We start from the raw sequence: 16,984 nt of genomic DNA on the forward strand, positions 1-16,984 counted from the left end.
ACTAGTTTCAAACACCATTAAAACTTAATAAATGTCTTAAATAGTAAACACTTTAGTAATGTGTAATTCTGTTGCTAGGAAACATCTGTTTCAACGACTAGTTGATTAATCAATTAGTTGATCAAGTAGTTGAGCAACTATTTTGATAATTGAATAATCATTTTAGTAATTTTTTTAAAGCAAAAACATCAAAAAAATTAGCTAGTTTCAGCTTCTCACATGTGAGGATTTGATGCTTTATTTGCCGTACGTGACAGTAAACTGAACATTCTTGATTTTTGGATTGTTGGTCGCACAAAGCAAGAAATCTGAAGACCTTCTACTCTTCGAAAATTACAACAATAATTCTTGACTAATTTCTAACAAATAATCAAGAATATAATCTGCAGATGAATTGATAATGAAAACAACGTTAGCTTTGTCAGTTGGTTCGTTCAGCTAGCTAACGTAACAGTTCCACCTGCAGCCAGCGGCTCTGAATATTTAGCAGCAACTTTACTTAACAACTAGTTTGTGTGGTTTTAATTTCATGAATTTGCACTTAGTAAACTCTAACGTTATAACGAGGCTAAGTTTGAATTTGAGGACAATAAGGAATGTTACAGGTGGTTTTTCTCTCTCACACTAACTCTTTATTTCATCTCATTTACCTTCTATATCCTGTATGCTTTGCCAATCATGGACGATTAAATGCAAATTAGGTAAAGCTGCATAAAGATTTGCTGTCCTTAAAATACAATGTTGGAGATCTGGATGTCACAGTGCCTGGCAGTGATGTTCTGTACTATTGTCTTTGATAAAAATAAGTGTCAAAACCAGAATTGATCATCAGGGCAGATGTATTGTGAGTCAGACCCGTAATCTCCTTTTAGCCCTTTCGTTTTACTTCAGCCCACTTTCACAAGCACCAGCGCAGCCTCCACGTGACTCCACACATGGGTGACTGAGCTGAACCACACAGAGATGTTTTTGCATAGACATCAATTCAAGTCAAACTCATGCAAATGGATGAAAAGACACATGAACGACGAAAGACCGGAAAAAAGAGAGAACAGAAAACAGAAAACAGTGAAGACAGTGGAGAGGACGGATGAGTGACGTGATTAAACACGGGTGTCCACAGTTCAATTCAGTTCATCAACAAGGTTATCTGACTTTATAAAAATAAGTGAGCTTGTTTGATATACCACATTATCATCATTGTTTTTAAAAACAAACAAAAAAGGACCAGAGAACTCTATGCATCGACAACCCACCAAGTTAAATATTAATGTGTTTGTTACAGTTGAAAAGTACACACACACACGTATATTTGCCTGCCGCTGTTGCTCCGCGATGTGTAGCTACTCATCCGCTCTGTTTAGTATTGCTTTTAGTTCACACTGTCAGTGCAATGACCAAGGCCTGTGTGTGTATGTGTGTGTGTGTGTGTGTGTGAATTGGCTGTATCTATACGTGTGCGTTACACTAATTGATTTGTCATTTTTGTGTGTATTTACATGTGTGTGTGTGTGTGTGTGTGTGTGTGTTAGTGAGGCCAAGCAAACATGCAGCATTAGTCTCTGACACTCTGGCAAGGACAGTAAACCACGCTGAGCATCAGTTTAGTTGGAAAAATAAAAAAAAATAAAAAATAGAAATAAAAAGAGAACAGAACTCTGCCACAGAACTACAATAAGTAGACTAACCTCAACCCTGATCTGATTCTCCATCAATCACCATTATACAGCAGGGAGGGAGCACCGTGAGGGTGATCAATAATCCAACTGTTATGTCTAAAAGTCTGAGAGTGGTGACTGACAGTATTGATTTTGAGTGCATAATGAGGAAATGGCATAGTTTTATAAGCAATGTGGACCTGGAAGTACAGAAATGAGTATCACTCAGATCTCATCAATAGTCATTATTAGAAAATAAGATCGAAACATCAGGAAAAAGGTTATTCAACAGTTACGTGAACTGAAAATTCCTAAATGAATAAATAAATTAATGATGTTCAAATTGAGAGGCAAAGTCAAACCGGAACTTCCAGATTCTGGTCCAGAAGTAGGAAAACCTCGTTAAAAATCTCATCAATGTGTAACTCAAGCAGGTAGGGTCAGTTTTTTGGAGTAAGTTAGTTTTGTTTTAATGGTTTTAAGGCCTTTTTTTCGCTGGTGAAAATTAGCATTATAACAGTTAACTGCATACTGCAAATGAACCGTGCTAACCAAGCTAGCAGCTAGCAGCTAGTATTAGGGTCAGCTCATTAACGTGTAACTCAAGCAGGCAGGGTTAGTTTTTTGGGTAAGTTAGTTTTGTTTTAATGGTTTTAAGGCCGTTTTTCGCAAATTAGCATTATAACAGTTAACTGCATACTGCAAATGCACCATGCTAACCAAGCTAGCAGCTAGCAGCTAGCATTAGGGTCAGCTCATTAACGTGTAACTCAAGCAGGTAGGGTCAGTTTTTTGGGTAAGTTAATTTTGTTTTAATGGTTTTAAGGCCGTTTTTCGCAAATTAGCATTATAACAGTTAACTGTACACTGCAAATGCGCCGTGCTAACCAAGCTAGCAGTTAGCATTAGGGTCAGCTCCACCGTCTCGTCCAAATACGGTCACTCCTGGCTCCAAAAATCCAGGATGGCGACGGTCAAAATGCCAAACTCGAGGCTTCAAGGCAGGAGTCCACAAACCAATGACTATGTCCATTATTATTTACAGTCTACGGTGTAACGATGCCTTTTTTATCCTCTTTAAATCTTTAATCAGCTAGTTATGATGTTTTACTTTGTTATAGGCTACACAACAAAATGATGATTTCATCCTTTATATTGTGAGTAAGAGCGATGCATCGTCCCTTTAGTCTACGAGGAAAAGATGATTTTGCGTTGAAGTGTGTTTAAGCCAGATACACAGTGTGTCCCTGATGTATCTGCTAACAGCTGACAGGATTATTGATCGATATTACTGATCCAGGAATGACTTAACAAGATGCTGATACAACTGGCTTTCAAAACTCACTTTACCAAAACTCCTTGCTGTAGATATTTCCACATAAAAATTACATTTATGTCAGGAAATATGATTTTTCTTTTCTTTTATACCAACTTTAACAGATTTTAGGTTCATATAAGTTGACAGGAAGTGTTGGTTCTACTTTATTGTAGTTCTGTGGAGGCTGAAAGTTGAGAAGCAGCGCAGACTTTTACAAACACATGTCCCCAGTCAGAAAGTGTGTGTGGTAAAATGTCCAGTTTGAGCTCACAAGTGAAAACACTACTCTTCTATCTAACAAAAAACATCTGGTTATTAGCATTAATGGTACAGTGATCGTTTTTTCCCCCCCAAAAAAACAAAAACAAAGTTAATTTTGTTCACACAACTAAATAGAAAACAGAAAAAAAAAAATACAGTTTTATAGTATTTACCTGCAGCCATGTTGGAAAAAGAAAGATTTTGTTTTTTTTTTATTTCTAAAACTGTAAATGTAATAGTCATCTTAATAAGTTAAAAAATAATTTAAACAACACATTTAAAATTGTGAACAAAAACAAGTACACTGTTACGTTTTTTTTAAATCTGTTGTAGGTTTTAAAAAAAAAAAACTCTACAACAAATACTAAAAATAAAGAAAAAATAACAGACAGGAAGCAGAAAGGAAATATACAAGTAGACATCATTGTATACAAAAGCCGAGTTGTTCAGCTCAGTGTTAGTGACCAGTGATATAAACTCTCTGAGGGAATATTTCATATTAGTCAATAAATATGAGAGTATACAATAGAATAAAGAGAGAAAGAGGGGAAAGCTGAATAGTCTCTATGGCTTTTACAGGCTTTCTGGCCCAAATAACCTTAAATATCAGAATCATCGTACAGTAGCTACAAACACCCGCCGACCCTCAAACAGTCACTCCGATCAGGGCAAAAACAAGTCATCAATAAAACACAACCAAAGTGGGATTATTGGAAAACGATACTGACCTGCTGAACTGGACTTTTTCCCTGATTTATCAGAGGGAAAAGTTTATTACTTTACGTGCACTTTCTTTATTATTAAACCACAAAGCTCTTTCTTTCTCGTCTTAATTCATCTTTATTCCATGATGTTCATGGAATAAAGAAACAGATCCTGATCAACCCAAAAATACATATAATTTATTCATTTCTTTAATTCCTTAAGTTGTAAATTTGGAATATCCACATGTACTACAGGAGGGTTTAGACCAGTTCTCTCCCAGTTATAACACATGAATCCTTCTCAGCTAAACATGACGCAGTAGACGTCCGTTATATCTGTTAAAATAAACTGATGTAACATACGTGTGAACTTACATAAACAGCCTCTAGTCGAGTCGAATTGATAGAAGAGTTTTTGCAGAGAAATTTAAACTACAGTTAAATAATTAAATAAATAGATAAGTAACTGTAATAGACAAAACAATTTTATCAGTATTATTATTATTATTATTATTCTTAAACTCAACCTACAATCTAACATATAACCATCTGACTGGCAGATGTTTTCAGAGAGATTGAACTCTTTAGTGTGAGGACCTTTATGCTTGTGTCAGAGTGTATTTCCCTGCTGTAAGAGAAGATCTATTTGATACCCTGAATTAACACAGAGACATAAAGCATCCCTGGGTTTGTGTCAGTCCCAAATTTTCTATAAACTAATGAAAACTACGACATGTAATTTGTGACTTTTTTGAGTTATGGCTGTGTTGAGGAACTCTTATCTACAAGGGGCAAGTTGAGAGGAGTCTTGTAACCTGAGTTGTTTATTAAACCGATGAATATCTGCACAGAAATGTGAAGATTTGATGCAAAAAATACCAAAACAAAGCTTCCTGCTCGCTGTATGTCATCCCCCCTACAAAGCTACTGTACAAGATTGTCTGCACATTTTATAATCACCACTGAGAAATGAAAAGTCAAAAATATCCCACATGCTGCCTGATGATTAGTACTACGGGATTATGAGCGATCAGACAGATATTCTTTTGTGTTTTATCAGTCGCACAACATTCTTGTCACACTCGCCAGGCTTTCAAAGGCTTTGACAGGCAAACAAAACAAGTTTTTGAAATTGCCACTAAAAGAAAAAAAAAACGACATGAATGTGGTGTTTGTATCCTGTAAAAAAAGGTCAAAAAAAAGCAAGACGGAGAATATTATTCATCATCCTCTATTTGTTCTTCAATTTATTTTTCCCATGTGGAGCTTAGACGGATATATATCAGCGTGGAAATCTGACAAAATCCCATCATTGCTTTTCTGATTAGGCAAAGATATGACGAGAGTCGCGGTAATCTGCTGTCACACAGAGTTCAGTTAACAGACTTTGGCAGTTCATTATCATTGTTTGTGTGAGTTTTGCAGAGGAAACGACGGGTTTAGTTAGAAACACATGAATTTACAGCCTCTGTTTGTTGCTGCGTGCGGCTGCCGTGTTGGCAGGAATATAACAACGAGGGATGTCTAGATCAGAACACAGAGAGTGTTGCATTATGGGTTGTTAGTAGCCTTAATGTTGCTAGGCTAGTGAGTTTCTTCCAGTCCTGCAGGAGTTTCTGATCATCTGCAGCAGAGGAAATAAATTACAGTGAAAATGATGTTCTGACTGCAGAAGATTTATGTTCTGCTTTAATGGAAGAATTTCTCTCTTCTTCTGGGATTAATAGTATCTCAGGGAAACTTTCCCAACAGGACGAGTGTTGAAAGTGTGTCGTATCTTCAAAGCGTTTTTTTTTTCTTTCTTTTCAAAAACAGGTGTGGTCTCATATTCAGGTCAGTACGGTATTACGTGGTGGGCTTAAGTCACATCTGAAATCATACATTTTCCAATGATCCCACTTTAATATTTCTGAGTGATGAAGAAGGAAGAGAGGCAGAGGAAGAAGAAAGAAAGAGAGAGAGTAGAAGACGGAAAATAAAACTGCCCTTCCCGTCTAAAAAACCAGCCTCTTTCCCAGCAGCTACCTCAGTGATTATTCTTTCTTTTCCCGCTTCATCAGTACGGTGCAAACTTCTGTCTCTCCGGCTTCTTCATCCCGTTGGCCGAGGACGAGATCTTGGCCGTGTAGGACGCCAGAGCCGCCGCTGCGTGAGCCTGAACCGGAACGCCCGCGGTCGCCGCCGTCGCTACCGAGCCCGGTAACATGGGCGCCCCGATAGCCGCCGCCGCCGCCGCCGCTGCTGCTGCTGAGGTGGGAGGGGTGGAGAGTGCCAGGTAAGGGATGGATTTCACTCCCAGGAGGCTGGAGAGGGGGAGGGCGTAGGGAGCGCCCAGGATGGGAGCGTGGGGCAGTGTGGCACCCATCGCTGCCAGGGGGGAGGAGGAGGACGAGGCGGAGGCAGGGGGGGCGGGCTGGGTGAAGCTCATGGTCAGGTCAACGGGAGACGGCATGGAGGAGGACTGGGCGGTGGATTTGGCGGTCTCTAAACTGGAGGAGGAGGAGGAGGAGGGGAGGGAGAGGAGGTGGAGGGAAGGGAGGGGGGGGGACGGAGGGTGGAGGAAGGGGAGGAGACGGGTAAGGGAGAGGGAGTTTTGGATGGAGAAGGGTTAGAGGGTTAAATAAAAGACATGTTAAAGAAATCAAGAGTAAAAAACCAAAAAAGGAAACTAAACCCGAACGAAAAACAAACAGGATCTTTTGGAGAGTAAAAAAAAATGAAACAAAGGAAGTTTGACAAAACTAAAATCATAAGACAGGTGTGTTTTGCTGGAGGTTGCAACAGATTATTGTAGGGGAGTTCGCTGTACGGATGGGGGGTGTGCTGTATAAGTTGGGGTGATGGCTTGGGAGGGGAGGAGGGAACAAAACCATTATAGATATATATTAGGATGGAAGCTCAGAGATGATGATGCTTCAGAAAACAGGAACACAAGTAGCACAAAACTTTTTCCAGAAAGTCTTACCACCTCCAGGTCAGCTTTATGTGATACATTCAAGTTTTCTGTCAATAATCAATGCAAAAATTGGATATATAAACTGAAAACTTGACAGGACAGAGGAGTTCAGGCTTTATTACAAACTACATAAACTTCTGTGTGACCTGTCGGATGTGCAGGAAAAACACTTAACATTAATTACTGTTACATCCAGACGATCCGTGTTAATTACCAGCGCTTCTCTTATCATTTCAGCTGCTGTGTGACGCTGCAGGTATTTAATAAACTCAAAGGAAAGAATCTGACACGCAGCCAGCTGTGGGCTAAAAACAGAACATCAGCATCGATGCATTCAATGACACCTAAACAACATTACTGGTGAGATTCAGACATTAAAGGACAGGTCCAAAATCCACAGTGTGTCCACACAGTCATTTAAAAGTCCATGTGAAGCTTATATTCAGCTTCAGCAGTCTGAGTTAGTCATATCAAGTGGATATCTGCATCAAATTCCCTCTTTGTGTTTCCTCAGACAGTGTTTCCCTGTTGAGCTGCAGGTGGAAGTATAATAACAAAAAGAGGAACTTTAGCACTAAAAAGACTGTAACGTTGAAAGATATCTACTTGATTTGACTCATTTGGACGCTGAAACTTCATATTAGCTTCAGATAAACTTTTAAATACATTTTTTGCACAGAAGGAGGACTGTGGATTATGAAGGGATCTATTAATGGTCAGTATGAGGAGGAGGAATGATTACAGTAAGAAAAACGTTTCAGTGTTTGGGTTCCTGACTGTTTTCAAAATTGTGAACTGTCCTTTAATCTAAACATGTTACAGACCTGCCTGAATCACATTATTAGCTACAGTATATCTTGACAGATGTTGAACAGGAGAACAGATGTGAAATACTACAGAGACATGACAACCCCCCCCCCAACATACATGACAGTTGATTTGTGATTTTGCAGAGCTCCGTGTGTGCAAACGTCTGCTAATTAAAGACATGCAACTTGTTGTGCTTTAAGCAGGTTTTTTTTTATTATGGACCAGTGTCTGTGATGAAACGTGGAGAAGAGCCTGCAGTGGTGGAGGCAGCAGCGTGAACGACTCCGCTCGCTGTAAATGTAACTCTACTGCCTGCTTGCATGCGTCCTGCCATGTGCATCGCTGCATTTCTTCCCCGACAATCCAAGTAAAGTTACGCTCTGATATATTAAAATATATATAATAATAGTTAATGGTCTGGTCTAGTATTTGTGTATTTTAAAGTTGTGTAGAACTGAAGATTATTTTAATTAAACATTCTGCTGCAGCCATATTAAATGCATCAAGCATTGACTGGCATGGAAACATTCACTGTATCCACTCAAGTTGTGGCTTCTTCCTTCTTCTCTGCACACTGTGGAGGAAGTGTGTGTGTGTGTGTGTGTGTGTGTGTGTGTGTGTGTGTGTGTGTGTGTGTGTATATCTGACAGGTTCCCTGATTGTACAGGAAGGTCCAGAGGGAGCGTGCTGCAAGGCATGAATAATCAACAGCAGATAAAAGAGAGTCACGTTCAGATCAGAGCGGTCATTCTCCATTTTTGGCACTGCCACAACCGCACGAAGCAAACGCACCGTTCTCCTCCCGATACACATGCGCGTGAGTTAAGATAATAAAATAAAAAATCTCTCACGACTTGAACTGTTGCATGATTTTGCAGCAGCGGTATTTCACCATGATGTCCTGTGGTGAAGACTTGCATCATGTGCAGCGATAGACGTGAATAATGGCAGTTGTGTTTGATCTGCACAGGTTGGCAGGTTCATACATACTGTAGGCAAGCAGGAATATCACACACACACACACACACACACACACACACACACACACACACACACACACACACTGAACAACAGAGCTCACTGCATAATGCTTCATACTGTTAATGGATTACATATTCTGCACATTTTCAGCTCTATATTTATATTCTGGGGCTCTACTAGAATATCTTGTCATGATTTACAATTAAAAACTCCTTATTTATCTTATTCTGGCCCTTTATTCAGCCCCTCGGTTAAGCCTCTGTCTGAAACAGGCTGTTTTAGCTCCTGTCTCTTTAAAGATCCAGTGAAATGAAAAATACATTTCCCCAGTTTTAATCCTGTGTTCTTGTGTGAATTGTTCATTTATCTCTTGTTTTATGCCAAATATATGTCAAAAAAATCAGTATAGTGTATTTTTACATCCAAATCCCCATGATGACTCATCCTGCACTTTCAGTTCATCCAATCAAATGTGACTTTGTGGCGGAGGTCTGATTCATTCATCACGCCCTCGTCCTCCTGATCTAACAACAGGTGAGGGAGGTGTGTGTGGAGCCAACAGTCCTCTGTAGCTCCGACCGGCAAACATCTGGACACTTTGGCTTGTAACATGTCCCCGCCCCTTTTTTGGGGGGGGAAACAAACAACACTCGCCATAGACTTTAATGTAAAATAGCACTACAAAACAACAACAATAGAAAACCAGTCATAGAACGCACAAGATACATCGAAAAGATTAATCTGATCCATCTTCAGTCATGTCCCTTCAGTCTTCCAGCATCAAGCTGGTGTAATAAGCCCAATCAATGGCCAGCTAGCTAGCTAGCTAGTAATAGCACCTAGCTACGTCATAGCCTATAACTGAGCCCCAACCAGTAACTGTTAGCAGCCTACAAAGAAACACTATAACCTATTCTTTATATAATGTAGGTTACAGGAAGCTATGAATTCCTACAAAATTATTAGCTACCTTGATTCTGCATAAATGAGTTTCGAGGCGTCGTTTAAAACAGTCCAAGGATTCAGCCGATCTAACAGAATTGTGGAAGATGATTCTACAGAGTTGGGGGGGCTGGGAATGCGAATGTGCGGTCACCTTTTGATCTGCGGTAGAAGATAGAAGGCCAAGATTTGAGGATAGGAGAGGTCGTGAGGTGGAACAGGGAACAAGGAGCTCAGAAATGTAGCTAAGGGCGAAGTCATGGAGTGCTTTATGTGTAATCAGGATCTTGTAGTTTATTCTGAATCGTACTGGAAGCCAATGGAGGGATGCAAGAACAGGGGTGATGTGGGACCTACGGCTAGTTCTGGTAAGAAGTCTAGCTGCTGTATTTTGGATTAACTGTAGATGTTTTAGAGAAGACTGACTGAGGCAGGTGTAAAGGGAGTTACAGTAGTCTAACCGGGGGAAAATTAATGTGTATTCAAGAACAGTAGGGGGCAATATAGGTCTTATTTTCGCAATATTTCTTAACTAAAGAAAACAGGATTGGACGAGCTTATTAACATGATGGTCAAACGTCATATACTGGTCGAAGACGATACCGAGATACCGATAAACTGAGTAGCAGCAACCAATTAAAAGAACTTCAGTTTTGTCAGGGTTTAGATGGAGAAAATTTTGGGTCATCCACTCTTTGGTAGCAGCTAAACACTCATGGAGGGAGGACGGTTGGTTCAAGTTAACAAGTAACACAGGTGACTCGTTTCACACACTGGTAAATGAGCAGAGCAGCCATCAACACACAAGCCTACCTTAATGGCCAGAAGACCTCTCGTTAGTGTGCTCTTCTCTGCCTGCTCTTCAATAATTACATCCCAACTGTGTCCAAAGCCCTTTTATTTCGTTAAACTCTTCACCTCCAGCTAGCCCTAACATCAGTTCGACTGTGTGCTGTGTGATTGTAGATGTGTTTCTATGTAACCCTACTCTGATTGGTAATTATATGCACTTGTTAATCAACAGAAATAAATAATCTAAAAAAGGTTATATGACTGAGTGTGACCCTCTCTCTAGTAGATAGATTCCTGTAGCCTTTGTCTATGTGAAATTACTTCAAGCAAGATGAAAAAATACAAATCCCTGGAAGCGTACAAATGTTTCACAGACGGATGGTTGCAGATGATCCATCATCTGAAACCTGAAGGATCAGACAGTACCGTCGTTAAGACCCAGGTCAGGCATCTTATAGGGTCACACAGAAGCCTCACAACAGCTGGGTTGCTGTCAGAAGTGATGGGAAAATCCTGGCAGCCCATTGTGACTGCATGTCAGGGTAAGACCTCACCAATAACAAGCTGCCTGATGATGTGGGTAACAATTGTGTGCTCCTTGTGATGCCCTGCAATTTTTCTACCTCTGTTTATTCTGTAAATAACTCTCACATCACCGCATCCTCCTGTGCTATAGTCAAGGCTGTAATAAAGACTATGTATAGACTCTATATGTCCTCTAGTCTACAGCAATGACATTCTTTCCACCCCTGCAGATATTCTATTTTTTGATTATTCTCCTATTACTGTAAATTCTGTACAGCATCGACAGGGATCTTTGCCCCACTGCATTTGTACAATACCTCTATCACTATTTTATTCAGCCTACTTCTATCTGTATAGAAGTAGGCTCTATATCTATCAATATTATAGTAGATTTATGTTTGTCTTATTTGTGTGAACAAGCACCAAGTTAAATTCCTTGTATGTGTCAATGTACTTGACCAATAAACCTGTTATTATTCTTTTTTTTTCAGACTTTGGGAAAGCTGCTCACATGTTTAAGCTTGTGTACATCTGGGTTACACCAGAGTTAGATGTACTAGCATCGCCTGTGCCTGGAATGCTGTCTCAACCAAAACTCTTGAACCGGCAATGATGAACGATTGAGTGAGGAAGTGGCAGGAACCACAGACCCATCCCAAAAAGCTTCGGCCTTACAGGAAAACCTCAGTATTGCAAACGCTCTCTAAAACAAAGGAGCTTCTCATTGGCCTCAGCACTTTCAAGAACCATGCTGATGCTTTCATTCCCTAACCCCAGTTCAACAACTTAGAAGGCTTTACAGAAGAGAGAGAGCCTCTCAAGTGGAGGAGGAAACAAAAGACCGAGCTGTCTGTAAGGCTTGGCATCAGCATCGGGTCGGGGCGGATCCACTGCACACACACTTATAAATCATATCTGCAGTCACTCATCTGCCAACCCACTGAAAATTCCATCTCTCCAGTCAGGCAAGGACCACGAGGTGGACGCCATAGACACCCACAAATACGCTCTCGGCCTGTGCACTGCAACTTACAACACCTCGTCTTGCATAACGGTGTCCGAGTATGTTTACAAGACCCACATTGACCTGAGAGTGGCTGGCTTTAGAATCTGTAAAGATAAGCCATACGTTGGGGTGTTTTGTGATGAAAACAATCACTACACCAACTAGACAGAAGATACAAGAGGACATGTGGACACTTTATTTCCCTTGAAGATGAACCACTCGTACTATACTCAGTTGTAGGTTTAGTGGCACGTCTTACCGATGTACGGTCATTAAATGTGTACACTATGTTACAGAACTCATAAAGTGGTTTGAGGACAGTCATCTTTTGTTGAATGTAACAAAAACAAAAGAAATGTGTCTAGATGTTAACAAGAACAAACTGTCAAACCCTCTATTTAAACCAATTATGGTTACAGGCCATGAGGAGGAGCAAGTGAGCTCCTTTAATTACCTGCCGACTGTGTTAGACCAATCTTTTACCCTCACAGATCATGCGTTTACTCTTCCTGCTGCGTAAACTAAGGAAGTCTGTAAACAGTGTGTATCAATCCAATACTTATTTTTAATATTGTGTCCTGGTTCAACCACCTAAATGTCAAAATCAAAACAAAACTTTCCAAAGTAGGTAAACTTGGCAGTACAATTACAGGCTGCAAACCCAACTGTCCTATCATCATGGCAAAGCAGTCCAACGCTTAAGTGGCCTAATCTTAGACAACCGCAGCCATCCTGTAAATCACCACTTTCAGCTACCGCCCTCAGGGTAAAAGGTACACAAGTCCCCCGTGCAAAGAAAAATATTTATAGACAATTGTTTGTCCCTGTTGCTATAAAATATCTTCATCATTAAGGACAGCCACTTTGTGAAGCCAGCCTGCTACCTCAGCACACAACACTTTATGTCTGCTTATTTAAACCTGATTCACTCCTCACCATCAAGTGCTCCTTTTAATGTAGCTTCTATTGTGTTTTTATGTAAATGTGTCTTTAATGTGTCCTGTCTGGATGTGATATGATGTGTTTTAATGTACTCTTTTAATAGCAGATTCTTTGCACGTGCAAGCCAAAGACAAATTTTTGCCTTTTGCACGTGAAAAGTAGACAATTAATTGCCATTATGTCTAGATGTCAATCTGAAAGCACAACACTGAATACTAAAATAAAATGAACATGAGTAAATTTGTAAGTATGGACATTTATGCTGCCAGGTGCCTTTTTTTCCTTGGATGGCTTAGGGGCCAATCTTAATCATCTTCTTCAAGCTAGACTTAAAAAGCCCAACCTATTACCATATAAATGTCTTACAGGTGCAGATGCAGATGTTTACCCGTCATGCAGGTTATGCTGATATCATAACCTGGACCCCTGCAGCAATGCACCATCTTTCCATGTCTCATGAAATGAGGATTTCATGTTGAAGACAGTAGATACCATATATATACCCTCAGCTGACTGGAGCCTCAGTCACCAGGACGGATCAGGAGGTTTGAGGTAAACCAACTTACAGTTAAACACTAATCAGAGCGAAGACAGTGGATTTGTGATAAAAACACAAACATTTATTATTAAATACATTCTAATTAATGCATTCCTTTATTTGGGCTTCATGTAGAGTTGGACGATATGGAAGCAATTAATGAGACAATCATAAAAAATAATTTAAATATTGATGTATATTATGATACCTGCCAAAGTATCTGAAATCTAGTGTTGAATAATCCACCTGATGTTCAGCACCCTGAACACACTTTAGTATGATATCAAACCAAAACACAACCTTTCTCTTGAGGGAAATATAAGATATGTGCTTATTATCATTAAACAGTGTGATCCCATAGAAAGACTATAAATGATGACTACATGACAGGTAATTAAAACAACTTGTATCACAATTAATTTGTTGTGTTTCCAGGAGATGGAAGCAGAATCTACAGAGAGAGCAGTGCTCTACGGTAGATGCAGGTAGATATACGAGACATATGAACTAAGAAGCCACCGATTCAGTAAATATGTTACAGTTTATGCCTAGAAGTATATAGTTTACAGGCAGATTTGTGCAGGTAAAGCAAAGCAAATGCACAGAACAGATCCAGATCCAGATTAAGTGAGGTGCTGGTTTGAGCAAAATAAAACTAAACATAACATTTTCACTGCAAAGTGCACAAAAAAAACAACAACCCGTGAACCTGATGAAATGCTCTTCTTATTTTCTGCACTCTGCAGTGAAAATTTAATCAAGTTCTGTCTTGAACTTATCCTTGAAGCGTTATGATTTTGATATGTGATCCAGCATCTCCCTTAATGTGCCTCATGATTTCTTATCCCCCCAACACTGTCATGGTTGAACACAACACTTGATGACATATTGACTAACTCAGCACAAACATGTACAGTTTTGTCAACTGTTGCCTCCTCTTCGCTTCCCGTTTCATCTCGCAGACGCTTCACAAACTGCACAGCAAGCGAGCCGTCGAGGATGTGAAACCTGTTCTTCAAGACGTCGATCGCACGCTCTGTGAGAAAAAGCACATCAATAAAATCATCCACTTGTTTGTGAAATTATTACAACTAGAGCTGGGTAAAATATCTATTAGGGATGTGCAGAGAGCCCAGTATTTGTATTTGTATCTGTATTTGTTGAGGCAGCAAAATTATTTGTATTTGTATTTGAATAAAAGTGGAAAGAGGCTTAAAAATCCTGTTTTTGTTTTTATTACGCTTTTAATTTTAGAAAATTAAAGTGTTACAATAAGTGTTCATGAAGCGTGTGTCAGTAGTTCAGCTTTATCTCTGGGGAACACTCCCAACTCTGGGAGTGATGTCCAAATTAGGAAATGTGCGTCATGTAGCAGGTGGATGTGACTCCCCTCACTGAGAACTGCTGATAGACGTCACAGCGGAGCAGAGGAGAGACACTGAGATAGTGATGTAACCGACCTGCACGCTGGTATTTGATGTGGTTTATTTTTCTTCCTGAAAACAAATAATTTTTGAAATATTTGTATGAAACAAATATTCGTAAAAAAAACCCCCACTATTTGTGCTTTACTGAATAACGTATTTGTATTCGGGCACACCCTTAATATCTATACTATAGTAGAAGAAGATACTGGCACTCGTGGATAATAATAATAATCTGTTTGTATAGTTTGGCTGCATTTTTTTACTTTATTGTTTTCCCACACTGCTTGAAAATGTCAAAACATGAACTAGAGACTTGATGGCAAAGAAATCTTTTCCTTTATTGTAAATTTTGTGAAGATCCTGGAAAAGGGCTTCATCACCCACAGCAGTGACTTAGAATCTTAACAAATGAAATCTTCTTGTACTTATTTGTGGTTCTCATGTTCAATTTGTTCAAGAAATGATAAAAAAGTCTTTGGTATTTATTTTAGTTTGTTTTTGTTGCCAAATAAACTCAGAATATTGCACTTTTTACTGAAATGTTGTCGGTCTCCCTTATTGTTTGTGAACATTTCACCGCAGAGAAAAGGGACATATTTATATATATATATATATATATATATAAATATATGCTCAGTATACAATGAACAAGATATTGACTTGGTAGATTCATAAAATACTTGAATGCAAGTGAAATTGTATTCTTGTGATTCATAATTTATGATGATTGAAACTTACCAATACGTATCAGAACGTTGGAGATTCTTCGACAGCAGCTTCCTCCCTTTGGTGAACTCTGAGGTAATTAGACCGACACCTAACAGAGCAAAGTCCTCCTGAGGGGTAAAACCCCCGATCGGTCCAAGATCTGGAACACATGAATAAAACATAATCCTAATTATTTGTTAAATATCCGTAAAGAGTATCCTGGGCATTTCTGTTTAGGACTGTGGTCCTAAACTTGGACTTAATTCAATCAAATCTAGCCCAGGACACCATGCATAAATGTCTAATACTATTCATTATGCAAAGTAATGAGAGGGCTTAGACCATGTAGACGAATGCTGGGCAACAAATTCACATTAAAAAAGGAAAACGAGCGTACACAGTCATATGCCTCAACAAATGAACGGATGTCTTTGCACCTACGGACTCTTCATCAGGTTTGGCTCAATAAAGACACATTCAGTACAGCTATGTTGAAGCATGCAGCTCATTTTCCTTTTCCGAGGTTTAGATCAATAAATAGTCTACATTACCTGGTGTCTGGGTTGGTGGTTGGTGGTCTCCAGTGAAGATATGAATCCTGATTGTCTGATGATCTTGACATCTGACGCTCTGCCACCCCAACCTTTTGAAAGGAACGTGATACTTCCAGCGGAGCTACAGGCAATGAAGTACCGTTATCCATTTTTTATAGTGTAAGTAAGTCTTCACCCTGTGTGAAATAAAGACGGATGGATTAACTTTTTTTGTGTGTAACTTTTTCTGTGTCTACATTGTCTGGCATGATGTGGACTCGCCATAATTTCACCTTTTTAGCACTGAGAAACTAGACACTGTATTGCACCCTCTCACCAATAAAGTGGGGAAAGTGGTTAAGCCCTCAAAAACCATGATATGTATCCTTTTCCAAAATTGTAAGTCCACAGTCTAGTAACATGTGTCATTTGTATGTTCTACTCATGTAACGGTTGCAAACCGCACATTGTATCAAACATTATGAGCTGCCGAGGCTTCGTGCCGTTCATGTTACCCAGTTACATGCATAACTGGCCTATAATGTCACTGTGATATTTGATACAGTGTACAGTTAATGATTATTTCTTCAGTAGAACTTATGAATACATGTCTGACTGTAGCCTAAGCTGTGAACTTTGTGTCATAGTTTTTGAAGAATAAAACACATTTCCTCTTGGATTGGAGCCTGGTGAGAGGATGCAGCACAGTGCAGACTTTTTCTGTAATAAAGGAAACGGTTCAATTATGGGCTGTATTAGTTAACATCATGCAAGACAATGTTTAAATAAACCTTGATTGATAATACAAACCTGTCATTTAAGACTATGAAAATTACTTTTCTATGGAAAAATCTACATAATAAATATGCACAAGTCTGTCATT

The 16,984-nt window shown here is 39.4% G+C and overlaps 1 protein-coding gene and 1 long non-coding RNA gene across 2 annotated transcripts in view; both read right to left on the reverse strand.

The window, feature by feature from the left end:
- Positions 1–219: 219 nt before the first annotated feature.
- The window catches only part of pcbp4 (poly(rC) binding protein 4), a 182,866-nt gene continuing 166,101 nt past the window's right edge, over positions 220–16,984 (reverse strand). Inside the window, exon 15 of the mRNA XM_042406383.1 lies at positions 220–6,430. Coding sequence (XP_042262317.1) covers positions 5,998–6,430 — 433 coding nt within the window. The 3' untranslated portion in view covers positions 220–5,997. The remainder of the gene's footprint in view (positions 6,431–16,984) is intronic.
- LOC121894066 lies at positions 14,384–16,342 on the reverse strand. The gene is made up of 3 exons (XR_006095476.1): positions 16,120–16,342; positions 15,599–15,728; positions 14,384–14,469 (listed from the first exon to the last, which is right to left on the reverse strand). It is a non-coding gene; the product is annotated as an uncharacterized LOC121894066 (long non-coding RNA).

This window comes from Thunnus maccoyii, chromosome 3, assembly GCF_910596095.1.
Source record: "Thunnus maccoyii chromosome 3, fThuMac1.1, whole genome shotgun sequence".
Classification (NCBI taxonomy): Eukaryota; Metazoa; Chordata; class Actinopteri; order Scombriformes; family Scombridae; genus Thunnus; species Thunnus maccoyii.